Below are 27,069 nucleotides of genomic sequence, written 5' to 3' on the forward strand. Positions count from 1 at the left end.
TATTGGTGGTTGAGGAGATTCCACCTTTCTATATGTAAAGCGCTTTGAGTACCCAGAAAAGCGCTATATAAATGTAACTAATTATTGTTATAAACTGATAATTATTTGATTATTATTGTCATATGAAATGGATCTTAGCTTACACTGAGAATATAGGAAAGTCTATAAAATGATTATCAATTTAAACAATATTAATATTGTTAATTCTGGATATTCTATTTAGAAGAAATCTTTTAACACAGAATATTTTTAACCGTTAAAATGAACACTGACAATTTATTTAAGTCCCAGTTAGTATAAATTAATTAGAATTTTTTTTTATATATTTCCCCTAATATGTTATGAAGTATAATTGGGGATATAAAATGAATATACTGCAAATATTTGTTTAGATTGGTTTAAAAGAAAAACTGGTTCCCTTTCGACTGGTTCAATTTCGGTTCTCTCGACATTGTGTTTGCTAACGCAATGGGAAAAACCCCTTCCAGCAAATACTACTGAAGCCTCATTGAATCACGGCAGTAGCACTGGCCAATGGCGTTCAAGTGCACAAAATACGCCCAATCGTGAATTTGAGACCACTGGATTGCATGCCTGTTCAAAATGATTATGCTGAAGCAAATCCTCTCACATATCAGGCCCGGAGTTTGGCTTCTCTCTGTGGATTTAAAGGATGTTTATTTTCGCATTCAGATATCCTCTCGTCACAGCCGCTTCCTGAGATTTGCATTTGAGGGGATAGCATAACAATTCGTGATCCTGCCTTTAGGGTTATTGTTTGCCCCGCATACGTTCAATACATCCATCCATACATTATCTTCCGCTTATCCGGGGCCGGGTCGTGGGGGCAAAAGTCTAAGCAGAGACGCCCAGACTTCCTTCTCCCTAGCCACGTTGTCCAACTCCTCCGGGGGAACCCCGAGGCGTACGCAGGCCAGCCGGGAGACATAATCCCTCCAGCGTGTCCTGGCTCTTCCCCCGGGCCTCCTCCCGGTGGGACGTGCCCGGAACACCTCCCTGGGAAGGCTTCCAGGAGGCATCCGAAATAGATGCCCGAGCCACCTCAGGTGGCTCCTCTCGATGTGAAGGAGCAACGGCTCTACTCTGAGCTCCTCCCGAGTGACCGAGCTTCTCACCCTATCTCTAAGGGAGCGCCCAGCCACCCTGCGGAGAAAGCTCATTTCAGCCGCCTGTATCCGGGATCTTGTCCTTTTGGTCAAGACCCACAGCTCATGACCATAGGTGAGAGTAGGAACGTAGATTGACCGGTAAATCGACTTCTTCACCACGACAGATCGGTACATCGCCCGCATTACTGCAGATGCTGCACCGATCAGTCTGTCAATCTCCCGTTCCATCCTTCCCTCACTCGTGAACAAGACCCCAAGATACTTAAACTCCTCCACTTGAGGCAAGAACTCTCCACCAACCTGAAGTGAGCATGCTATCCTTTTCCGACTGAGAACCATGGCCTCGGACTTGGAGGTGCTGATTCTCATCCCAGCCGCTTCACAATCGGCTGCAAACCGTCCCAGTGCATGCTAAACGTTCAATACATTCAATGCGAAATGCATAATGTGTCTCTCTCTGCTCGAAATGGACATTTTTTGAACTACCTAGACGAGTCGCTGGTTTTAGCCCAATCAGAGAGCGCCCTGCACAGCGACAGACTCAGACATCTTACTCATCTTGCGAGTTTAGCTTTCCTATTGGACAGGTGATCAGGGAAAAAACTGTTACGACAGAAGAGCTGGGCACGACACGAGTATTTGGCAGAAGGGAATTTTCCCATAGCATTAGCAAACGCAATGTTTCATTCCCTCATCGCAGGGAACCGAGGTTACGAGAGTAACCAGAGAAGTTTGTGAATCAGACTAATATAAACTATATTGCCACTGAATTCAGGTTTTCCAATCACTTCCATGGCCACAGGTGTATAAAATCAAGCACCAGGCATGCAGATGCTTCTACAAACATTTGTGAAAGAATGGGTCGCTCTCAGGAGCTCAGTGGATTGCCATATGCCATGTGATATTACTCTACTAAATATTTCATGGTCAACTGTTAGTGGTATTATAACAAAGTGAAAGCAATTGGGAACAGCAGCAACTCAGCCACGAAGTGGTAGACCATGTAAAATCACAGAGCGGGGTCAGCTCATGCTGAGGTGCACAGTGTGCAGAAGTCGACAACTTTCTGCAGAGTCAATAGCTACAGAACTCCAAACTTCGTGTGGTCTTCAGATTAGCTCAAGATCAGTGTGTAGAGCTTCATGGAATGGGTTTCCATGGCCGAGCAGCTCATCCAAGCCTTACATCACCAAGTGCAATGCAAAGCATCGGATGCAGTGCTGTAAAGCACACCACTGGACTCTAGAGCAGTAGAGACGTGTTCTCTGGAGTGACCAATCACGCTTCTCTGTCTGGCAATCCGGTGGACAAGTTTGTGTTTGGCGGTTGCCAGGAGAACGGTACTTGCCTGACTGCATTGTGCCAAGTGTAAAGTTTGGTGGAGGATAAATTATGGTGTGGGTGGTTTTTAAGGGGTTGGGGTTGGGCTTGGCCCCTTAGTTCCAGTGAAAGGAACTCCTAATTTCTTCAGCATACCATGAAATTTGGACAATTTCAAGCTCCCAACTTTGTGGGAACAGTTTGGGGACGGCCCCTCCTGTTCCAACATGACTGCGCTCCAGTGCACAAAGCAAGGTCCATAAAGACATGGATGAGTGAGTTTGGTGTATAGGAACTTGATAGGCCTGCACAGAGTCCTGAGCTCAACCCGATAGATCACCTTTGGGATGAACTAGAGCGGAGACTGAGAGCCAGGCCTTCTCGTCCAACATCAGTGTCTGACCTAAAAAATGTGCTTCTAGAAGAATGGTCAAAAATTCCCATAAACACACTCCTAAACCTTGTGGAAAGCCTTCCCAGAAGAGCTGAAGCTGTTATAGCTGCAAAGGGTGAGCCAACTCCATATTAAACTCTACAGATTAAGAATTGGATGTCATTGAAATTCATGTGCATGTACCAAGACGTCCCAAAACTTAGCAAAATAGTGTAACATATGAACACATTAGAGAATAAAACCAAGACAGAAAGTGAATTCCCCATGAAATTTAGTTTAATAGAGTTTAAAAATAAGGCTATGATGCAGTTTTAGCAAACTTTTGACAAGAAAAACACAGTAATGACAAGCTGTGGCAGACAGCAAGTCCAGTAAGAGTTAAGGGATATAGCGACTACACACACACACACACACACACACACACACACACACACACACACACTCATCCACACACACACACACACACACACACACACACACACAAATGCAGTAATATTTCTCAATCATCTCGACACATACACTCACACATATGCACACAACCACCAAAAAAAGGTGGCAATAAACAAACTGCAGTATGCGTTTTTTTAAAAAAAGGAAAGAAAAAGACATGCATAGCTCAGTACAATTATCTTGTTGATTTCCGAACGATCCGCGGAGGTTATACGTCATAAGCCGTCTAATACTGTCAACATTATTAGTCAGTTCCTTCAACATGACAACATCACTTCATAAAGTCTGACGTAAAGCAAAACAATAACATCCTTGTAAAAAGTTACATTCTGAACCACAAAGTTCATTATGAAAAATAAATACTTGGAATGGCGACGACAAGGATATAAAGATTCCCTTTATGTGTCAGAATTGAAAAGAAACAAAAATCCCCAAACCGACCCATTTCCCCATTTACACATAAAAAGTCAAATATAATGTTGCATTTGTTTCAACGGACATCAAGGTACAATAAAAGTGTCATACAGAGAAGATACAAAAGGTGCGCTAAACTCAGAATTAGAAAACTTAACACACTCAAACCCAGGCCTGGGACATACAATACAGACAAAACCCACATACATTTTCAGGTATGCTTAGTGCTGAAGCAAACAAAATTAAATCCAACCCAAGAAATACAAATCATTTATTTTACAATCCCTGTCAATTTTTTTATTAACATTATTTTGTCCGTTGTTTGTCAATTTAAGAGAGTCACAGAACATCAAAAAGCCTTGGCAATGCAAATTATTTGACAACTAGGCTGTTTAATATGTATTATTTGTTCTACATTTCATCCTTTGGTAAAAGGGCAGACCATCTCAATTGCAACACCATGTATTAGAGCTGCACAATTAACCGTTAAAAGACTGCAACCTCGAGTCAAACACCCACTCGATTCTGTCACCAACAGTCACTGGCGCTCGTGTTGCCAGACACTGACAGCTCCAGATGAAACGAAAGAGATTCACCTGTCTATTAAACCTTTGCAGATTTGAATGTTTCGGTGTGATTTTGGCATTGGCACTGCCGCTGTATATGTACGCATTGTATATGTATGAGATGGCTTTACTGTCTTTTCAATCACAGTATCGTTACTTCTTACAATAATTCAAATTATGACAGAAGTATTGTCGACTGTACTGATTACATTGTTACACCAGTAGGTGGGGACAAGTGACTGTTAAAGGATCACTCCACCTTTTTGTGAAAATAGGCTAATTTTCCAACTCCCCTAGAGTTAAACAGTTGCGTTTTACCGTTTTTGAATCCATTCAGACGATCTCCGGATCTGGCGTTAGCACTTTTAGCATAGCTTAGCATACATCATTGAATCGGATTAGACCTTTAGCATATCGCTCAAAAAAAGACCAAAGAGTTCCGGTATATTTCCTATTTAAAACGTGACACTTCTATAGTTACATCTTCTACTAAGACCGAACAAAAATAAAAATTATGAAAAAGGCGCAATGATATTACGCAGCGCCTGAAAATAGTCTAACTTCTGTCAACACAACCAACATGACAACCTGCTTGCACAGAGAGTCATTGAATCATTCATTCAAATGAATTAAACATTTTTATATTTTATACTGCACCAATTAGCATTTTGTCAGAACCTTACTAAGACCGACAGAAAATGAATTACGGAAAAGGCGCAATGATATTACGTATATCATTGTGTCGCTACACTTCATGGTATGGCAGCAAATTTCCCTGATTATTATGCAGGAATGTTCCTAGCCATATCGGCCTAGAAAATCATAACTTTTAATTTTTGGTTGGTCTTAGTACACGATGTAACTACAGAAGAGTCAAGTTTCAAATAGGCAAAATATGGAAACTTTTTTGAGCGAGATGCTAACGGTCTAATCAGATTCAATGATCTACGCTAAGGTAAGCTAAAGTTCTGCTGCCAGACACGGAGATCGGCTGAATGGATTCGAAAACGATAAAAACTCAACCGCTTAACTCTAGGTCTTAAAAATAGCCTATTTCCAAAAAAGTGAAGTGACTGTTCCTTTAAAAAAATATGTATTTGCCATTGAATCATTAATTCAAGAGATTTGTTTGATAATTGATTCATCCAATAATAAATCATTTTTTTATGAGCAAGTCATTGAATCATTGATTCAAATTAATTAAACATTTTTATACAGACTGCAGCCATTAGCATTTTGTCAGAACCTTATTTTGTTTAGTTGTCTGTTCATAATTGTGAAATCTTTTTCAATTTGAATCGTGCAGCTCTACCATATGCTGTCCTTTCATGTTCGCCTATGTTCAGGACTGTCTTTAAAGTGCCAGCAAGTTCTAGCGTGAGGGAAGCCCAAATTTCTAGAGCTCCGGGCTCCGTATAGGAATGATACAGGACTCATGCAAGCGAGAAACACACACATACAGACACGCACACCATGCTGTAAGGTGCAGAGACACACCGCTCGCGAGATCTACGCCAGACAGATAGCAAAAATATCTCTCTGAGTTTCTATATACATGAACTTCACAATGCTACCACTGCCATAGTGCACAGAGAAACCTCTGATCAATTCTGTGAAGGACATAAAAAAAAACCCTACAAAATCAACTCAAGCAGCTAACATTTAAACAGTTCCCTAAAGTTATACGTTGTAAACCGTTAAGATTTAAGCACAGGATTTTCATATAGTTGCGATATAGTTGTGGACGGACATAAAGTCGTTGTTTCGTCCCTTTATTTCAACACTAATCTCTAATCTGTCAATGCCAGATTTATATAAAACAATCAAATTAAATAAACATCTAAGCAAAAAATATTAAAGAACTCATTGTGATGTGTGTATTAAGAACAACACTATTCATATTAATAATAATGATAATAATATCTGTATTAATAAAGAAGAAAAGTATTTTGTAAAACGAATAAGCCCATGTGGGTTTGATCTAGAGTTCTCCGTTTAACCCGAAGCAGTGATTTATCAGTCACTCACTGCGCGACCTGCCAGACTATAACATAACTGCGCTCAGGTTTGGCAGGAGCCGACTGCAGTTTCAAAGTAGGTTCGGCTGATTCTTCATCTTCATCTCGTGCCATACCACCATCCTCATCACCTGAAAAAAACAGAGAGATAGTTATATAATGGTTAACAAATTATATTATTATAATATGTTAACCATTATATGCAATTGCATTATATGCAGCCATTATATGCATTGTATATATTATATGTTAATTGTATTATATGCAATTGTTATTTTCCCCCACCTATACAACATTATTTAGATTTACATGAGCAGAAATCTCCTCTCAGAGCTTTGCTGAAACTTTAAAATAAAGTAGATTTATATTGTGCATAAATCATGTTCAATATAAGACCACTGACAAGTACTAAAAAAGTGTTCATTTTGATGTAATTTTGTCTTTGAAGGGTCACATACATTTTTACTATTTCATTTATTTAAGGTCCACTTAAATTCATAGGTTATGACATTTTTTTACACATTTTCACCTAGACAGTTTTAGCCAAGGTCTACTTTGCATGAGAAACTAGATGTTCTAGTTCTTGCACATTTGTTTATAATTTGTGGGTTTGCAGTGAAGTCCAATTTAATTTAACTTCCCGATGTTTTATTAACAGCCTCGTTTGCATTCAGACAGGCTTATAGCCCAGTTCAAAAGGTTTCATTTACTAATAAATGAACTTTTATTGAGCAAATGTGCATTAAATTGTTCAAAAGTGACAGTAATGACATTCATAATGTTACAAAAGATTTCTGTTTTAAATAAACGCTTTTCTCTTGAACTTTCTAGTCGTCAAATGTTCCTGAAAGAAAAGGTTTACACAAAAATATGAAGCAGCATAACTGTTTTCAAATTTGATAATAACAAGAAATCAGATCCTCATATGAGAATGATTTCTGAAGGATCATGTGACCCTGAAGACTGGAGTAATGATGATAAATTCAGCTTTGACATCACAGGAATAAATTACATTTTAAAAGAGAATATACTGAAATAGAAAACAGTTGTTTTGAATTGTAATAATAGTTCACAACATAACTGTATTAAAATAATATTTTAAATGGTATAGTGTATATGAATAATGAATGAAGAGCAGAATTTGCACATTTCTAGGTTTACAATGTGAAGAAGCGTATACAAATGGCCTCTGCTGCTCATGTGCAGCTCATGGAGACCCTGATCCTGAAGCTCTTACCGATTCTGAAGTCGATGTATCCCTCTCCTCCGCTCATGATAAGCATGCTCTTGCCATCTGGGGATGAAGAGTTCTCCGGCGTGCTTTCAGATCCTGGCACAATAACCTGACCTGAAACACAGCATTAACACATTCATTATATCAAAACCTACAATACGTGGCACATATTCTTTCATCTAGTAAAATGCAAATCCTTTTTTTTTCTTTTGTTGCACGCACAGCATATATTTTTCACCCTTTTCTCTATCATTTTATGTAATGTGACAGTATGTCTAGCAAACGTAATTCTTAAAAAGCTTTACTTGGTTAAAAGAGAATATTAAATGATTTGCTATTTTTGCATTGTAATGCAATGTAATGTTTGCAATGTAAAAAAAAGTATTATTCTCTTTATTTAAATTGAATTAAGTGTCTGATTATTAAAAGTTTTATGATAACATCAGGATAATATTATAAGTAGGGGTAATGTGAAACACCCCCTGTATCTAGGCAACAGAACACATTAGTGGTCATATGACCATTCAAGCCCCGCCAATTTCCCCTTGGCCATGAAGGAGAGGACCTCATGGTGCCTGTTTTTTTCACCAAAATATTTTTAGCATGTAAAAGTAAATTCTCTTGCTGTCAACTTAATCAACTGTTTTGCCAAAGCAAATTTATTCAGGTAGAAAAATACATTTTAATGAACTACCAACATACAAAACCATGTGGTGGTGCTAGATGAAGATTAGCCTAAATTGCTAAGAAAGGTCATTTTTTCTATAATGTGTTGGTGGGGTAAAGTGAGACATGAGGCACAAGTTAAGTTAAGTCCTAAACATATTTTAATGTAGTATTACATTACGTTACATGTTTTATTTATAATGTTTCTACACTGTAGAAAAGCTATCACTCCAAGGCAATACACCAGGAAGACAACCAGGGGCCTATACCATGAAGCCGGTTTAGCTGGCTAGCCAGATATGTTTAAACTTAGTTTGTGCCAATCCTGGGTTTTAGGTACCATTAAAGTGGCTTGTTTAGCTTTAACCAGTGTTCATCTCTATAGTTAATTGCGCTCCATAGTTAAAACTGGACCAATCAGCTGTAAGCAAAGTGACACACCTCTAATGCACCTTTTCTACTCCAAATTAAAGGTCATGACATATGACAAATTATGCTTTTTTTACATTTTACATGCGCACAACAGTTCTTACACACATGGGTAAGCAATCATAGTTGATAAATCCCATGTGCGTAAGTACCAAGCTCATTCACGGTCATTAGCATTCGAAAACGCCTCCAATAAACCATATATGGTGACTCATCGCTTTAAAAATCATGGGATTGCTATTATTCCAGTGTGGGGAAAAAACACAGAGAAGAGGAATTTCACAAACATAGAATGACAAATGTGTGTCACAAATGATTTGAAACCCTTTTCTATTTACATCATTAAAATTGTTGGGTGCTATATGGCGATGTGGGTGCAGTCTATGGCTCCAATTATGTATGGTAATCTTGTGAAAGCTTGAAAGCCCCATTTTATTTTGGCTTGTTGAGGATTTCGGTAAGGGAACTGGATATAGATTGGGGCCAAGGAAATAATTGCATCCAACATTTTGACAACAAATGCAGCTGTCTTTTACAGGGTTGGACACCAATTACGCATTGTGTTTAAAACGAACAAATGATAAATTGAGTGTTTTATAATTAAAGGAAACATTTGCTTAATGCATACTGTGACACTCTTAAATGCTTTTTATGTGTAGTGTCGCTGTTTTCCCACTAGATTCGCTGCGTAAGCATTCTCAGAGGTGTGCTTATATTTACACACATTTCTACGAATAAATCCTAAGTTGGTAGATCCCACACTTTGCACGAAACTGTTCTTACACACTCATTACGCACAAATATGTGCGTACGCACCATTGATAAATGAGGGACCTGGTGTTTACCATATATTATTTTCATGTATGTAATAATTACACACTGTAGGGCAAATAGTTTTACCATTTAATGCACTCCATTATTAGACTGAGTAAACCCAGCCCGATCTGCCGGCGATTTGATTTCGCACAGCAGCTCAGGCTGGAAACCTGCACATTTTTCTATCCTGTTTCCGTTACAAATCTGCAGGGACCAAACACAAACTGGATTATCCGCGTTATTGGCGGGTTTGACACGATGACAATAGAGAAGCGATGGCAAGCAGCTTTTTGTTTACATTCAACATTGCGGCCACCGAAGCGCAGCAACCCGTTGATGCTGCTGTCACTGCTGTTTTAAAAGATTTTAAAGGCGGGTTTTCTTTGAAAATGGAACAGAAACTTGCCCTGGATCAATTCCAACAAAAGAAGGATGTGTTTGCCTTACTAACCGGCCTCACCAGGATCGCTGGTCTGATTGGTTTAAGGACTATCCAATTGCGTACAGAGTGATTTGACCTATGCCCGTTGATCATGCCTCTTTAAAAAAAATACATAACAGACTCCCTAGATCAATGTTCAATCTTAAAACATTGGGCTTGATAGCCAGACAACTCTGTTATCCTTCTAGTTATTTATCTAAAGCGGCCAATGAATTTGAAGTCTCGTAAGTTCACAGAAAATAGCTTGCTTCTGTGTTACAAAATAAGTTGGATATGTTCTGATGCCATACCTGGAACTGTAGCAAAGAATTTGACAGCATCTCTGTGGCCGTGGAAGCAGAGCTGAGCATGTGCCATGGAGCAGTACGGTACGTACGAGCCAGTCACGGCACCAACCACGGTGTCATCGCCGTACACCCGCACCGCCCCACCTGGACGACAGGCGATCGCTCCCACCGTCTTATTAGCTGTAGGGGGCATATGTTTAAACACAAGGGTCTACAGCATCTAACGGTAGCAATTAGTATCTTGCAGAGCAGATGCCTGTCAAACTCAAAGCACAGCTTTGTTGCAAAATTACTGGGATACAGCCATTAATTTTAAAGCATTAAAAGCTAATTTAATCAAGATGCAGATTCACTGTTGATCAGCTCAGAAAGATGAAGGTGGTTGGAGAGAGAGGAAGATCTTGAGAGGAACTAAGAACTTGGATATGAAATATTGAAAACAGCTGAGCATAAAAGCAAACAAGCCAAGCAAGACAGCTTTGTTTCAGCTGTTTTTGTTCCTGCTGTCAACAGTGTGTTTTCCCACTCACCCCTCTGACCTAGATATCCACACTGACCTACAGCTACAGAGACAGGAGACGAGAAAGAGAAGAAGCCAGGAGGAGAGAAACAGAGAGAAGTGGCCAAAGAGACTGACACTAAAGCTGCCTTCCACATCAAATACAGATGAACATATTTCTATGAGTTTGTGATATTGGCTTACAGTCTGATAACGGGATGGAGATGATGACACCATTTCCTGTTCCCACCCACAGCCGGTTACAGGAAACCATTAGAGCCGTGATCCTCACAAAAGAGAAGCCCAGTTTTCCTGTTCCTGTTAAAGACAATTAGAAGTCCAATCATTTGTGTATTTATTCCAAAGCAAGCATATTATAAAAGAGCTCAATTCTTGTGCATTTATGTGTTTTGCAGACACACACTCCTGTTCAAAAGTTTTGGGTCAGACAGACTTAATTTTTTTTAAAGGTACACCTTGAGACAGAATAATGAAAAACGAAATGCAGTTTCCACAAAAATATTAATCAGCACAACTGTTTTCAACATTGATAATAATAATAAATGTTTCTTGATCATCAAATCATCACATTAGAATGATTTCTGAAGGATCATGTGACACTGAGGACTGAAGAGAAATGATGATGAAAATACAGCTTTACCATCACAGGCATAAATATTTATAGAAACTTGTGAATTGTACTATATTTCACAATTTTACTGTTGTTATTGTATTTTTTATCAAATAAATGGAGCCTTCTTTTATAAAAAAAAATTTAAAAATCGTTTGAACGGTGTGTATATCTTTTTTTGTGCTCCCGGTAGAAAGAAAGTGTGCGAATAAACCATTTAAAAGATGAAAATTAAAGACTGTTTATTTACTGTTTAAATGTCATTCTACAAAGTATAATGTATAATCATTGAAACGTTTATCCAAAACCAGTTTATTATTAATCAAAAGAATAAAAAGGTGACCATGAACCTAAAGAAAAAGTAGAAACACATTTTTCACAGTTTTTTCACATTTTCTCACCTAACATTTTGCTGACATAAGGCTCAATGTCCACATCCTGAAGATGCTGGAAGGTGTGAGCGTGGAAGAGGCGGAGGGTGGAGTCCAGCCGGATGGACACCCAGATCCCATCACCCACCCAGGCCAGCTGACGCACCTGACTCTCCTTACGCGGGTGGGCGTCAAAGGACTTCTGTTTCACAAATACCCAATAAGAAATGCGTCACACTCACAACACACTGTAAAAACATCCTGCTCAAGCACCGATGGGCTTTCAATATAACATGGCTGCCTATAGAGTAGAAGGGTGAAACTATTTTATTAATCGGTGCTACCTGACTAGAGAAAATATGCTGTTGTCTTTCCTTTACCAAATAGGTATGAAAACTTCAACACCCATAATGCATGAGCATGTTGTCGCCCAAAGCCAGTCCGAGCAGTCTGTTATGGATATGCTCATCCAGTCAAATATCGCCTTGCTTTAGTAGGAAATACTTCATCGCAAACTTTTAATCAATGGTAATAACTTGTATTGTTCCCAATTGCAAAAATTCAAAGAGTAAAAGTTTAACAGGAGTTAATTATTTTGGGTTTCCAAAAATGATGCCAGAGTGTTGTAGGCTAAAGGCTGAAAAGAATCATAGAAAAGAGTGACGGAAAATCTGAAAAACCTCAGTGGTTGTAGTCAACATTTCAAACTGGATGACCATGAACACAGTGTTTTAGGCCAAAATGCTGTCATGTCCATGTAAGAAAGCTGCTGCCATAGTATTTTTTACCATAATGCTGTTTAAGTATAAGTATGATACAATTTTCAGTGATAAATCTACTCTTACAATAACTGTTCTGTTAATGACTCTCTGCTGATCCGACAATCCGTGGAATAATCTTTTATTTTTTATTTTACGAAAGCTCAGGAGCTGTCAAAAGGTTTACACAAATAAACGTTTTTTCTGTCAAATAAAGTGAATTTCTCTGTCCAGGTAACACTGAGAAAAAGTAAGCATTGTTCATTTAAATATACTACTGACATTGTAGCAATACAAACGAAGTGGGTTGAAAATTAAGGATATTTTGGTCCTCGGTTCGGCTATTTAAAAAAAAAAATTAATCAGTATAGTGTACAGAAAAGTATCTGTCTTTTATAAATCAGATCAAACTAAAGACTCTTCGGAGATATGGAGGATGCAATACTACTCTATAGGTACTCAAGATTGACATGAAATTGGCTGAAACTGTGCCCCCCAACAAATACTAATACAAAATTTCATGCAAAACATTCTTCATAAACACAAGAGCTAAAAGAGTAAAGACATAATCCTGAACCTCTATTTTCATTGCTTTGGGCTGAATGACGTAGATCTTGTTCCTGTAGCCGCACCACACTTTATCATGCACAACGGTCATGCAGCGGATTGAGTGATGTGGCCGGCCGAGGTCCAAGAGGTGGTAGTTGGTTAAATCCCACTGGCTGTCTGTAAAAGAAGGAGGAAGAGGATTTTATACTAAATGTCAAAGTTGGGATAAGTATCTGAATTATTGTCCAACTGACAGTTCCTTACCAAGACCTCTGTGGAAGATGGCCAGTGTACCGTCAGCCAGAGCCACCAAAACACGGCCTTTCACATGTCTATGTAGAGAAACAATATAACATTTCATAAGTACTGTGTTTTCTATTGATTTCAGTGCATAAGTAAATAAAAATGTAAGTAAATAAGTTAATAAAAATGCAATAAAAGTAGAGCTAAAAAGCAAATTGCTTTATCATCTGGCTACATACATTGCACTCCCACTCCAAAAGTAATAATATCTTCCTGAATTTGTAATGTCCACTTACACAATGTTCAAGATGGAATCCTTCAGCTTGACAGCATGAAGACACTTCCTCCATCGAGCGACAGATGAGTGCACGTATAAACTACATAAAAAAGACATTTGCAAATGAGGAATTGTTCTTCAGTGGTTTGATATAGCAAATCGTTAATGATCTGATTGTAGAATAAACAGCTCTCTAAATAGTTATTCATCACAGTGCAGTAGCTATACTGTAGATCTTAGTTCAAAGTCGACACAACGTTTAATGAACAAAAACAAGACAGGCTGTTTCTGAGTACTTTAGTGTTGATCAAAAAAATAAAAGTATGAGTTTTCACAAATTTCGAGTGGACAAATATACTTATATACAAACTCATTCTTGTATATAAAACTAATTTTGCCCAAGTACAATCGCTCTACATATTAGGGGTGACCCCAAAAGTCGAAGATTCGATGCATCGATATGCAGAGCCGGATCCGACCACCGATCTCACGGTCGAATCTTCACATGTGTTATGTAATGAGGATCATACCATTTTGGCAAAATGGGGGTGCTCAATATCTTAAAGACGTGGCGCTGCGCTTAGCTTCGCATTTGGTGTGCGACCCCTTTAAGGGGGTTGCACACTGGACACGAAGCTCAGCGCTGCGCCACGTTTTTAAAACTCGAACACATTGTTTTCAATGTATATAATGTGCACGTTCAGTGTTAGGCATAAACGGATTAAAAACGTGCATGTAAACACACTCAAAAGTGTTATTCATCAAAATGTTCTTTTACATATTTGTGTGATGTTCTGTATTTCGATCCGGACTTTAAAATGTTATGAGAGAACGTTTTACGAATGTTTATCCACCACATTACCTTTTATTTAAACCTGAATAAGAAAGCCATTGTCAGTTTGTCTGTCAGTTGGCAGGCAGTTTTGGTCGCTTTATTAAAAGTTGTTGCTGTGTGCAGTGTGTAAAGGAAAATAAAAATAGTTTTACCCTCCTGCTGACTTGTGTCGTTACCCTCCCAACCCATTCACACACACATAGATGATTAGATTATCAGTCGACTATAGAAAGATTCGACCATTCTGATTCGAATGTGTAAATCCTTAGTCAAGGACACCTCTACTACATATTTAAAGTTCTGACTTTTTTTTGTTTAAGTTTTGGTATTTAGTGTTTCAAAACAAAGTAAATGTATATGGTGCTTGTGGCCAGATGCCATTTTTTATGTTGTGTGCATCTCACCAGCCGTTTTGAGCCCCCAGCCACATAGTGGGCAGTGCACTGCTCATCCGCTGGGTCTCTTCTTTTGCCAGATCTGCCTTGCCACCTGCTGACACCATTTCATCTCTGTCCTGATCCGACTCCCTGGCAAGAACCCAACCAAGGATGAGTTCCCATCCAAATCTGGATGTAAATCAACTAAGATAAGATACTAGGTCTGACTCACCTTTGGTTATTGTTGCCTGCTGTAGCCCCAGAAGACTCTGTTCCGAATGGGTCTGTAAACACATGCTCTGTGTATATTCCCGGCTGACTGGTGTCCTGTCCTGGACTCTCCTGGTCTTCCTCAGTGGCCTCCATAGCCTCCTCTGCGGCAGGCACCCCGTCCTCACTGGGAGCTCTGGAGAGATCTACAACAGAGAGTGATGGAAGATAAAATGCTTTTCGAAACAAAAATGATTCACTGTTTTGAAGAGCTCGAAACCCACAGACTGGCTGGTCAAAGAAACGGATGTTGTAAATGCATCAAATTCAGTCCAAATACCTCTTGCAAACTAACTGCACATGTTTTTTTTTATTTGTTTTTTTTATGAAAGTGTAATCTTTTAAATGTAATCAACGAAAAATCAAATACCATTAAATATGAAGTTTCTGTAAGATGTGTGTTCTTATATTATGTGTAGTGCTCGTTTTATGTAGGAGCAATCTAAGGGTTAGTTCACCCAAAAAGTAAATTCCTGTTATCATTTACTCTCTCTCAAGTTGTTCCAAACGTATGAATTTCTTTCTTCTGCTGAACACAAAGGAAGATATTTGCAAGAATGTTTGTATACAAGCAGATTTTGGGCCCCATTGACTACCATAGTAGGGGGGGAAATACTATGGTAGTCAATGGGGGCCACGATCTGCTTGGACTCAAATAGCAGCAGAAGAAAGAAATTCATACATGTTTGGAACAACTTGAGAGAGAGTAAATGATAACAGGAATTTCAAGTGATCTATCCCTTTAAATCTCATTATCTTTTTTTTATTATACACACATTAAAATTATTATTACAAACATTAAAATTCATTGAAATTAACCTACACTATAAAACTGACCCGAGATCAGCTGAAATCATTAGATACTTGGGTTCACCAAATCTACAGCAGCTAGGGACAAACCTTATGAATTCTTAAAGGGGGGTGAAATCCTGTTTCATGCATACTGAGCTTTTTACACTGTTAAAGACTTGGATTCCCATCCTAAACATAGACAAAGTTTCAAAAACTAATGTTGGACGTTTGATAGAGAATTTCTGTGTTAAAAATACTCCTTCCAGTTCCTCACAAGTTTCGGAGAGTTTTTTTCGAGTATGAGTCTACTTGACGTTAATAGAGCGGAAGGTCCTTGTATGGGCCGTACGGGCTCTTCTCCCGGTAGGGTGCGCGCGCGCGTCACTAGAGCGAGAAAGGAAATGCACGGCCGTAAACACTGCTCTCAGGTGCAGATCCAGTCGTCCGTGAACACGTCTGGTATGGTTGCGCCGCGCTCCACTTTATTCCTATGGGTGACGTCGAGCGACTTCAACGCTTCAGCACAGCATTCCGGGAAGGCAGCGCTGCATTTGAACCGATTTGAACGCAGAAATGACGGGAAGCTTCACAACATCGTTTCAGTCGCGTCTCAAAGTGGATTTACACGCCACTGCTGTCACAGGACTTCACCAAATCATGCTTTGGAAGCAGCCGGTGAGTAAAACTGCTTCAAATGTGTGTGCTGTTGGCTATCGTCGCCTGAGTAAACATCAGTAAACGACACGATTGTCACCATTGGTGTTCTCTGTATAACGTTACACTAGTCTGACGTGCAAAACCGTTTTGCTTGCTACCTCTAAGGTCTAGTCGCATACAATAGTCCATAAACCGAATCATGTCCTCATAAAAAAGACACACAAATGTTGACAGGCCACTAAATACAGTACATACCACAGAGACGGACGTCCTGATGTTGCTCCTGTTCAATTTATTTCTGCCTCAGATTTGATTCTGGATCATTATCTGTATTAGCTGAGATAGCCATGGGTTTCTCCACGCTTGAGGACGTCACCGATTTGTTCGCGATCGTCATTCTTTAGCTCCGCCCACACGATACGCCTCCAGCCACTCAGTTTTTTCCGGAAAGACTCGGTACAGCCTATATTTCTTTTACAAATATAATAAAACTAAAGACTTTTCGGAGATATGAAGGATGCAATACTACTCTATAGGTACTCAAGATTGACATGAGATTGACTGAAAGTGAGAGTGGTGAAAGACTGAGTGTTTCACCCCCCCTTTAAATGTTTCGAAACCAAGGTTCAAAACGTAATGACGTTATGAAGCCTTGTTTGCTAAAATCCTGTGACTTGGCAATTGTGAAACAAGCTTCGAAACACTGATTCGAAACAAAAGATAAATCATAAATGTTTTGAAGCTTCGTGACGTAGTAAAAAAAAAAAAAATCACTACTTCAAAGTGTCAGTTAAAGGAGAACTCTAATTTTTAAGTTAATCCTGATTATTATACCTTTTGAGTACTGTCTATGGTAAAAAAAGCCGAAGCGGATTGGTGCTTGCAACACGGAGTTATTACAGTTAATGCCCAGAGCCCCCCCTCAGCTAAAACGGCAGTTATGGGGGCATAGATGTAAAGGGTGTCTTTGTGCTTCTTTACAGACACAAAATGCAATTAAAATGTCTGTCCAACATGAACAGGTCCCTTACATGACAACGAGATGCTTTTAGCCACTTAGCCATTGTTTAAATTCACCTAAATAGTTTTAGACGGCTAGCTGAAGTCTCAAGCTGAAGACCCGTGGAAACTCAGTTGTAGCCGGAAAAAAAGGTAAATAGTCCAGTTGGGAGGCACACTTTCAAAGAGGCACAAAGACACTCTTTATGTATATGCCCCTATAACTGCCATTTTAACTGAGTGAGAGCTCTGAGCATGAACCGTAACAGCTTTGTGTTGCAAGCACCCAATCTGGTTAGGTTTTTTTTCTATAGACAGTATTTACGAAGGTATAAACTTAAAAAATCCCCATAGTTCTCTTTTTAGCAAGGAGTTTACTTTTAATCTTTAAAAAGCTCAACTATCCAAAAATGTCGATTCTGAACTATTTGTTCTGCGCTACAAATGGTTCGTACCACTTCCTCTGGCAGGACTCTGCTCTGCTGACTGTTCGTTGACCCCTGTGCTGCCCGTCTGAGATCCTGAGCTGGACTCTTCAACGCTGCAGCCCACCGCAGACACGTCACTCAACACACCCTCACTGCCCTGAGAGCTGCTGCTGGCCAATAAAAAGTCTGGTCCCGCCTCCATGTCCTGAGGAATCTCCTCCCCTGCGGGATAGTCCGTCTCCAAGACTCCTAAAAATCACATTACAATAAACATAATTATTCATATTTTAAATGGTACTGTTAATTGCTTCCTAAGAGTTAATTGTGTGAATTATTTTCCCACTCCCTTTTTCATCGGACAATTATTATTAGATTAATTAAATGATCTGCAAGTAACTAAACTAGAAATGCACAGATGTATCGTCCTATAATCGGCATGTAATTTTTAATTCATTTTTAATTTAATTTATATCTTAAATAGTGTAATTTCAGTGTAGACTAAAATGAGGTTTGAGACCAAATTCAAGGTTGAAGTCAATGCACTCTCTTTAGGTATGAACACTGAAAAAGGTCTGAGTTGGTCTCAGAGTTGTGTTCTCTTTGTTACTTTTGCCTAGATGTCTTTAAATCACAATAATGTGTTGGTCACACAGCCCTAGCACAATGACACCATTTACACTTTGTAATTGTTTATCAATATATAATAATAAACTATTTATGCCTATGACTGAAAGAAACATGACAAAGAAAATGTACAAAAGATGACATGCCAAAATATATATGTGTTATAAAGAGTGTACACTTCTGACCTGGTACACTGGCGATACACAGCACACATGAGTTGCAGACATAGAAGCTGTCCAGCAGGTCGTCGGGCCGCGTCACATCTATGACCATCACCTTTGTAGAGGAGTGTGTGCTCGTACAGATCCAAACACGACTGGACATCTGCACACACACCGTCTGCTCCCGCTCCTGCTCCTTTCAACACACAGAATAGCACTGCATTGAGAGCTAATACTGGAAATATAGCATACTGCAAAAACAGATTTTCTTCCTCTGTATTTTGTCTTGTTTTTCAGTACAAATATTTAAACATCCTTAAATAAATAGCAAAATGACTTGACATTGTAAGGGCGAAGAGACAAACAAGTTATACTCTACACTGGCAAAAATGTCTGCCAATGGGGTAAGCCAGGTGTTTTCAAACTTTATGATGCAAAGGACCCCCAAGTATGATGAACTTTTATGTGGGACCCCCTTCCTAAAATCCATCTATTTTTATTTAGGCATAAGAAAAAACATTTAAAACTGTTAAATTAAAACACAAAAACACATCAGTTGTGTGACATTATAAATACAAAATATGGTTTCCAAACTTAATAAATTGGCTATGGCCTACTTTAATGTTGGATGTAAAAACATAAAGAAAAATTATTTGTACAATAAATGTATGCAAGCAGCTTACGTACTGCGTTACAAGCCCAGTGAGTGAGATAAAGGGGACTCCGAAGAAAGATACAAAGCAAACATTTAAAATTCTGGAAAAGTAGCCTATGTACATGGCAAGAGAGGAGAGAAACATTTAGAATAAAACTGAATGTTTGGTAGACTTTATCCATTTTTGCTTTGTCTTTTTATTCTCTGAAATTTTCTGGGGACCCCTTAGAACCTTCTGGAGGACCCCTGGGGGTCCCCGGACCCCAGTTTGAAAACCCCTGGGGTAAGCAACAACAACAAAAACATTTTTTTATTGTTTTAAGCATGGTCACAATTTTTTGTATATACATTTTTCTGAAAACAAGACTTAATATTACCTCTCAACTAAATGTATCTTGATTTTAAAATATATTTAGATATATTGGAAAACAAGATAAAAATACTGAGGAAGAAAAACATTTTTTGCAGTGTACTTTGTACTATGTGTGTATTTCGACTTTTTCTATGTTTTCAGGTGGTGGAAACTACATAGTCTGATCCATTTTCATGGAAATTAAAGCCTAAATGCCTAGTTTAAAGGACCCATATTCCACAATTTAGTAGCTATTTAATTTATTAAAATCTGCTTACAAAGTCATTCAAGATTTCTAACATCAAAACCAGTAATCATTTAGTTTTCAATGCCTATTTTCCAACTGTTTCTCTTTAATTGTGCCACTCCGCCTTTCGGTATGTGTATTGCTCTTCTATATGTAAATGATCTTTATTATGATCGACTAGCCTCTTCGCATTTCAAATAAGTAACGGTACCCTCACCAAGATTCTACATTCGAAACAGAATTTGTAAATGTTGGCGGCGATATGCTAATAAACCGCCATGATGCCATGGCCATAATGATTTCTGAACTTTGCTTTGTGTAATTTCTACAACAAGCTCTTTTACTTCAAGCAAGTCCATGTTTTCCATGATAAGGCCCCTTTTAAAAGTTTATCAAAATATTTTACTTTAGGTTCCTGCTCCGGCTGATCTAGGCTGCTCTGAGAGCCTTTCCTCTGTTTGGAGGTGTCAGTCTCCACCGTAGACTCCTCACCAGAAACGCCAGAGCCCGCGTCACATGACCGTCCACCGGAGAGGTTCACTCCAGCTGCACACAGGAGCTGCACAGGGGGAAGTCATCTATTAAATACATCTATTAGAGGCTGAGTTCCTATCAGCAAAGTCAGGTCTGGTGAAAATTTGTGAACCTGAACAAGTCTTCATACATGTAGGTGCACTTTTTTTCTTTTTCTTTTCTCAACAGACAAAACTACTGAAGCAAAATGTAATGCGAAATTTGCACAGGAAGACTGTAAAAGAGGTATGGTCTGGTTTCAAGTAATTCATCATCTTTCCTCACTAAATGACCTTCATTCTAGTCCTCACCTTCATAGAAGCATCTTTCTGCTCCAGTGGCTTGAGACACACAGGAACAGGTAGGTTTATTTTGTTCTCTGCATGGCCACCATTGGCAACCTATACAGAACAGGACAACAGCACAAACGTGGAACATTTAGAAAATATGGAATCAAATAAATTCAAATCAAATGTTGCAGTGCTTTTTTTTTTTTAAATAGTACTTAATGCGATAAAAACAAAGGACAGTAAAGCCCTCCCTACCCCTACTGATAAACATGCGTTTGACACTTTATTTCCACTTTTTCGAAAATTGTCTTAATTTTTATTGCAAATAAATGTCTTTCTGATCTGATAAGCGATGGGAAAAGGGATTAGAGTAAGTTCAGCAAAAGGTAGACTCGAACCTCGGGTCGATTTGCATCAATTTTATGCCTCACCCTTTAAAACTTTATGGTGTCTTCCGTCCTTTTGTCTGACGTCAGTGAGCAGAGTTAGTGTAAAAAGCATTTGCCAACAAGTCGGGCTATTTGCACTGATTTGAGGGGCAGGGTTGGTAGGTTTGTGTAACAAAGCCAGCCCAATTGCTATTTAAAAAGCTGTTTGTGACTATATATATATATATATACATCAAGACGTATGACTCTTGCCTTGCATTTGCCCGGGAGACTCCAGCCATGTGCGGTCACCCTGCCATCCTCCTTCTGCATGTGGGCTTTCACATGCTGGTACTGAGCCCGCTTCTGCTCCCGTCGGGACAGAGAACCACTCGAGTCCACCCTAATTATAAAAACAGAGAAAAAACAAGTACTGTGAGATGCCAGGCAAGAAGATCTTCAGATGATGTTTCCAGATCTAAATGGTTCTCAACAGGCATAACATTTGAAATGCGTTTGACAAGGTAAAAAAGAGAAGAGTTACTCTTCTTTGAGGAAGTCGAATGCTTTGGACTTTTCCCTGGGGAACTGGGAGAAGGTGTTGCTCTTTTTCATGATGCTGGGTGGGTTGTACTTGACGTTGGACGGTAAACCTCTGGCCGTGCTGCTGGATGTTGAGGAACTGGAGGAACTGAACAGGCGACTGAAGCTGGAACAGGACATGGAGAGATGGATGTGAACAGGCCAAGCTCACATTTGTGATCTGTATGACTAGCATGAATGAGGACGAACTTTAAGGAGTCTTACAATTGCCTGATGCTTGACCTCTTCTTCTCTGCAACTTCAGAGTTTTCTCTTGAAGCTCTGTGGAAAAACAAGACATCATGTGTCTCCATGTGGCGGCATGGGGTTTTAGCTCATGAGCCAGAAAAACTGGCCTACTTTTTTTGACAATTAGTATGAGAACAGAGCTCAAGCTGAGCGTGAAAAAGATGGTCTGGTCAGACACTAAAGACAGCAGAGATAAACAAACAGTTTGACTACAAAACAGTAGCATCATAAAATGTGGTTTGCTTGGCTGTGCTAACAAATACGTTATAATTTTGGACAAAATAAAATTAAAAAATTAAAAAGGACAACAAAAAACAAGAGCATTTGTGTTTCATTTTGAATTGTAGAGCACAAATTAAAGTTCCCCCAACTATGCTATTTTAAAGGTTTCTAGTTGTGTTTTGAAAATCTGCTACAATAAGGTCAAAAACATTTACATTTTCACAAAATATGCAATGTAGCATCACGTCTTTTCTCTCAATGTCTGAAACATCGATAAAGGATTCGATAAAGGATTCTGACGTCGGTTGTGATTGGTCTACTCTGCTCTGATCGGTCAGATCTGTTGCCCAGTCATTTGTGATTGGTCACTTTAAAGATAAAAGATGCTTCATTTACACTACTGTGTTGAGTGAATGTTTACCGGATCATTTCTGTCCACCTGACGGCCTCCTGCAGCTCCATTAGTCTCTCCTTGTACTGATTTCGCTCCATCAAGACTCGAGCCATCTCCACACGTGTGAACCTTCTCCTCTGAGCTGTGGGCACATCGCTCTGTGGAAACCCGATGAAGAAGGTATTTTAACATGTATTAGCTGTCATTTTTTGTATTAAATATAATAATATATTATGATAAACTAGCAGTGGAACAAGTCACCTTAAATGTAAAATGAATATACTTTGGAGAGTTAGGCCAACAATTGCTGAGACAAACAATTATACTCTGCACAAAACCATATATATATATATATATATATATAGTTCAAAAGCTCAGTAAGATTTATTAATGGTTTAGAAAGAAAGAAAGAAATCTCTTAAATTCACCAAGGATGAATTTATTTGATTAAAACAGTAATACCGGTATTGTGAAATATTATTCCAAATTAAATGATGGTAAAGCTGTATTTTCAGCATCATTACTCCAGTCTTCAGTGTCACATGAACCTTCAGAAATCATAATATGATGGTTTGATGCTCAATAAACTTTTCTGATTATTATTAATGTTGACAACAGTTGTGCTGCTAATATTTTAGAGGAAACTCTGATCTTTCAGGATTCTTTGATGAAGAGAAAGTTTAAAAAACAGGATTTATTTGACATCATGAAATCATGAATGACTGTCCCTTTTGATCAATTTATTGCATCCTCTGACCCCAAACGTGTTAACGGTAGTGTATAATTGTTGTGATAATATTTAAATAATACTACTCACCTCATCTTCTTCTTTATTATTGTTCTGTTTGGCCACCTCTGTCTCCGCTTTCACTCTGTGTATGAATATTCTCATTTTCAGTGCAATTGTACAGGGTAGTTACACATTTAATTACATAGTCCAAGTAGCATGTTATGAAAAAGACACATATTAATGTAAAAAACATAATCTGTGGCTGCTAACCTGAATATGTCATGTTTGATTTATTCGACTACTGCATGACACCCTGAAAACTGCATATAAATGCACCCCTTTGGCTTATTATTTGGACAAAACAATGACTCACTTTTTGAGTTCCTCCTCCAGCTCTTTGTTTTTCTCCTCTAGTTTGGTTTTGGCCTGCAAAACCGCATCCAGCTCCCCTTGAAGAACCTCTCTCTCACAGGACAGCTCGTCCACACGAGCGATCAGATCATTCTTCACCACGTTCAGCGCATTTCTGTGCACACAAACAATATGGTGTCAACATCAAAGCCACAGAAAGAAAGACAAATAAACTATAAAAAGCAAACAAATTGACTCACTTCGTCTCAAGCAATTGCACATTTTCCTGAATAAGATTCTCCACCTCACGACTCATGCCTGCAAAATACAACACAAATGATTACAGAAAAACCGAGGCAAACTGGTGACAGCTGCAATGATCCAATAATAAAAACACTGTTCAAAAACACTAAATGTTTGAGGTGAATTTTATGTGCCCTGTGTTTTTAGGTTGGACAGGCCAAATGAATGGTCTTACCGGAAAGACTTGGGTGTGAAAGCGCATGCACTGCATGTGTTCGACAGAGAGACAGACACATGGAGAGTGAAACAGGAATGGACAGCTGTGAGGTGAGAGTTAACAGGTCACAGAAAAACCAAGAGAGATGCTGGAAAGAGTGGAGAGTCTACTGACAGATCAGCACGACTATTCTACCACATTTAGATTAGCTATATGACTAGGCCCACACAGAATCCATGCCCAGTTTATTTAATATTACGGATGATTTGCCCAAAAAGACAGCTACAAACAAAGAGTTTGTAAAAGGGAAAAGGCCAAAAACTTGGGCAACTTAAGTAATTTGGGGGGTATAACAATTATTTCTGAGCTACAAAAAATTATTTTGGGGACTACTATGACTAAATTGAAATATTAAAGGTGCAGTGTGTGAACTTTAGTGACATTTAGTGGTGAGATTGCAAATTGCAACAAGCCCAACGCACACCCCTCCCTTTTGAAACACTTAAGCCGCATTTCCACCACAGGAACTTTGGGCTGGGTACTCAGTGTGTTTTAAACGCAGGAACCAGGGGTCTAAATGAAGTTCTGGGTAAATATTTCCCCCTCCAAACAGCCCTGCTTGCAAGGTAGTACTTTTTCAAAGTTCAGGAACTTTCGAGTGTGGGACTTGGGCGCTGAACATGCTGATTGATTGAGTTCACGCAGCATTTTATTTCAACCGGCATATTTAAAAATCTTTTGCGATGTTCGTTCTGTGCTCAGTAAGTATCAGTCTTGTTCTTTGGGCATGCGATCGTCTCAGCCATCTCACAGCCAATGTCCGTATAGCTGATAATAACTTTTACATTGTCATTTTAAATCTAGCTTTACAAGCTTTCAGAATACGCTAGTGCTCTTTTCCACCATTTTGTTAATGACCTCTTTAGTAAACCAATACATAACCAGCAAAACCAGCACAGCTTGAATCTCCTCCATACTTGCTATTGTTGCAGATGCAGACAGTGTGTGTCACGCAAAGTGATTAATTTTACTGTCTCACTGAAAGGAGACCTGTGGTGTATGGAGATCTAAGGCTCCTTATAAGGTAATAAAATGTATGTATGTATAGTATATTTAATTTCTGTCAATAGATCCTCATAAATATTGCACACTGCACCTTTAAATCTTTAAAACATGTAATGATACACATTATCATTAAATTATCTGGTTAAAAACTGTTGACTCATCAGATGATCAATATTTTTTGGATAAAAAATATGTATTTTATACCATTTAAAAAAAAATTATATATATGCACTACCATTCAAAAGGCGGGGGTTTGTACGATTTTCTTTTAAAGAGCATATTGCAGGTTAGAGACTCCAGTGAGTCAGTGTATAGAAAAATAATGTAGGACCTAGAATTTCTTTAAAATATACTTGTAAATACGCTAATAAGGCTTTTTGAGTCGTTTTTGTGACAAAATTTTACTTCCGCATCTAAAAATGCGCAAACCGGAAGTGACATAACGAGAGGGAGTGCCGTCACTTTCAACCATAGGAAAACAATGGATCGCAATGGCAGTTCGGACGCTGAGGAAATTATAAATGTTTATTAATACTCATATGGCAGACCACAGCCATGCAATTATGACACACAATAAGGGACAGGCCAGGATTAGACAGAACAACGATCAGAGGAGAGGATTTGAGTTGTTGTGTGAGGAGAAACAGTGGAAAACAGAGCAGGTGAGAGAGTCGGCTCATAACATTATACGCTAACACTGTGCTTAGATTACAATACTTACAGATAATTATGTATCAGGCAATCGCAAAGCTGCTATTGGTCATCTAGGAGTATTGATACCAATAACAGAAACTAATAATAAGTTCAGACCATCTGGCTTAAGTCACACTCGCCGTCCACATTAGATGTTAAAGCCGTACTCATAATAATGAGTATTATTATGCTATAGCTCAGTTGCTGCAACCATTACAGTGCCTTTTTACACACACACACACACACACACACACACACACCCACACATACATACGCACATGCGCCCTCACTCCCTCTCTGGTTGTTTCTGTTGAAAAGGCTGCTGTTCTATGCTTTTCAACAAATCATTTGCACACAAGTAATGTTTTCTATCTAAAGCTAGCAGCAACATTGAGTCTCTGGTTTGAGTCTTCAGTCTCTGTTTAACGCGAACGCTCGTGTATGTGTGTGTGTGTGTATGTGTGTGTGTTCGCCCGGATCGCCTCAGTTACGGTGCTCAGTTCACGCGGTTTCTCCGAGCTGATCGTCTGACGGATCCGCGACCGGCCGTCACACTCCGCCGCGGCCGAGCCACAGACAGTATAACGTGTTATTGTGATCCTTTATTCACTCATTCTGTGTTATGGGTTTATTTTGTGCCGATTCACCGTCGATAGTGTGATAATGTATGACGTTTTGAGTATGTATTTGAGTGAACGATGTATACGCTTGAATAAAATATACATTATCAGCACATAATTCCTGACTTTTTTCTTAAAGTGTGAGACTATGCATGTGTGTTTATGTAGCCTACATACTTTGTATTAATCAATGTTGAAATTGATTAATGTAAAAACAATAGCCAAGAAGCATTGCGTGTGAGTATTTAATAATTTAATATTATCCTTTAACTACATGAGTATTGCAATGTTAAACTTCATCATATCGCTGATAATCCGCGGTGTAAAGTGAACACACACACACACACCACCGTGTCAAAGCAGATGCAGAAGTGAAGTACCGTCTCTTCACCTGCACAAAACGCCACAATGCAGCGTTTCTAACTTTTTTTTTTTAGGAAACCTGTGGACTCAATGTCCTGACAGGCTGGACACTATCATTTTCCATGACAATAATAAATTTAAATAGAAAAACTACCGAAAATACACTGATTACTACAGAATACCAACCTATTCTGCACTGAGCCAATGCAGAGCTTGGCAGACGACTCCCTCTCGTGACGTAATATGACGCGATGTTGAAAAAAACTGCGGTTTTACAA

General features: G+C 38.9%; 1 protein-coding gene across 5 annotated transcripts in view; it reads right to left on the reverse strand.

The window, feature by feature from the left end:
- Positions 1-3,098: 3,098 nt before the first annotated feature.
- spag9a (sperm associated antigen 9a) overlaps positions 3,099-27,069 on the reverse strand; it is a 50,845-nt gene continuing 26,874 nt past the window's right edge. For 3 of the 5 annotated variants that reach the window (XM_067458274.1, XM_067458260.1, XM_067458257.1), the window contains 22 exons: positions 23,851-23,908; positions 23,613-23,765; positions 23,327-23,381; positions 22,537-22,667; positions 21,870-21,926; positions 21,607-21,771; positions 21,336-21,465; positions 20,716-20,805; positions 20,298-20,450; positions 18,662-18,833; positions 17,880-18,101; positions 14,939-15,122; positions 14,734-14,856; positions 13,514-13,594; positions 13,239-13,306; positions 13,003-13,151; positions 11,698-11,869; positions 10,870-10,983; positions 10,697-10,729; positions 10,170-10,346; positions 7,530-7,640; positions 3,099-6,423 (listed from right to left, as the gene is read on the reverse strand). In XM_067458274.1, coding sequence (XP_067314375.1) covers positions 6,299-6,423; positions 7,530-7,640; positions 10,170-10,346; positions 10,697-10,729; positions 10,870-10,983; positions 11,698-11,869; positions 13,003-13,151; positions 13,239-13,306; positions 13,514-13,594; positions 14,734-14,856; positions 14,939-15,122; positions 17,880-18,101; positions 18,662-18,833; positions 20,298-20,450; positions 20,716-20,805; positions 21,336-21,465; positions 21,607-21,771; positions 21,870-21,926; positions 22,537-22,667; positions 23,327-23,381; positions 23,613-23,765; positions 23,851-23,908 — 2,723 coding nt within the window. In that variant the 3' untranslated portion in view covers positions 3,099-6,298. Of the gene's footprint in view, positions 6,424-7,529; positions 7,641-10,169; positions 10,347-10,696; positions 10,730-10,869; positions 10,984-11,697; positions 11,870-13,002; positions 13,152-13,238; positions 13,307-13,513; positions 13,595-14,733; positions 14,857-14,938; positions 15,123-17,879; positions 18,102-18,661; positions 18,834-20,297; positions 20,451-20,715; positions 20,806-21,335; positions 21,466-21,606; positions 21,772-21,869; positions 21,927-22,536; positions 22,668-23,326; positions 23,382-23,612; positions 23,766-23,850; positions 23,909-24,068; positions 24,099-27,069 lie in introns of all 5 variants that reach the window. The other 2 variants (XM_067458281.1, XM_067458268.1) reach the window with 2 other exon arrangements.

The sequence above is a fragment of the Pseudorasbora parva genome, chromosome 2 (assembly GCF_024679245.1).
Source record: "Pseudorasbora parva isolate DD20220531a chromosome 2, ASM2467924v1, whole genome shotgun sequence".
NCBI lineage: Eukaryota > Metazoa > Chordata > Actinopteri > Cypriniformes > Gobionidae > Pseudorasbora > Pseudorasbora parva.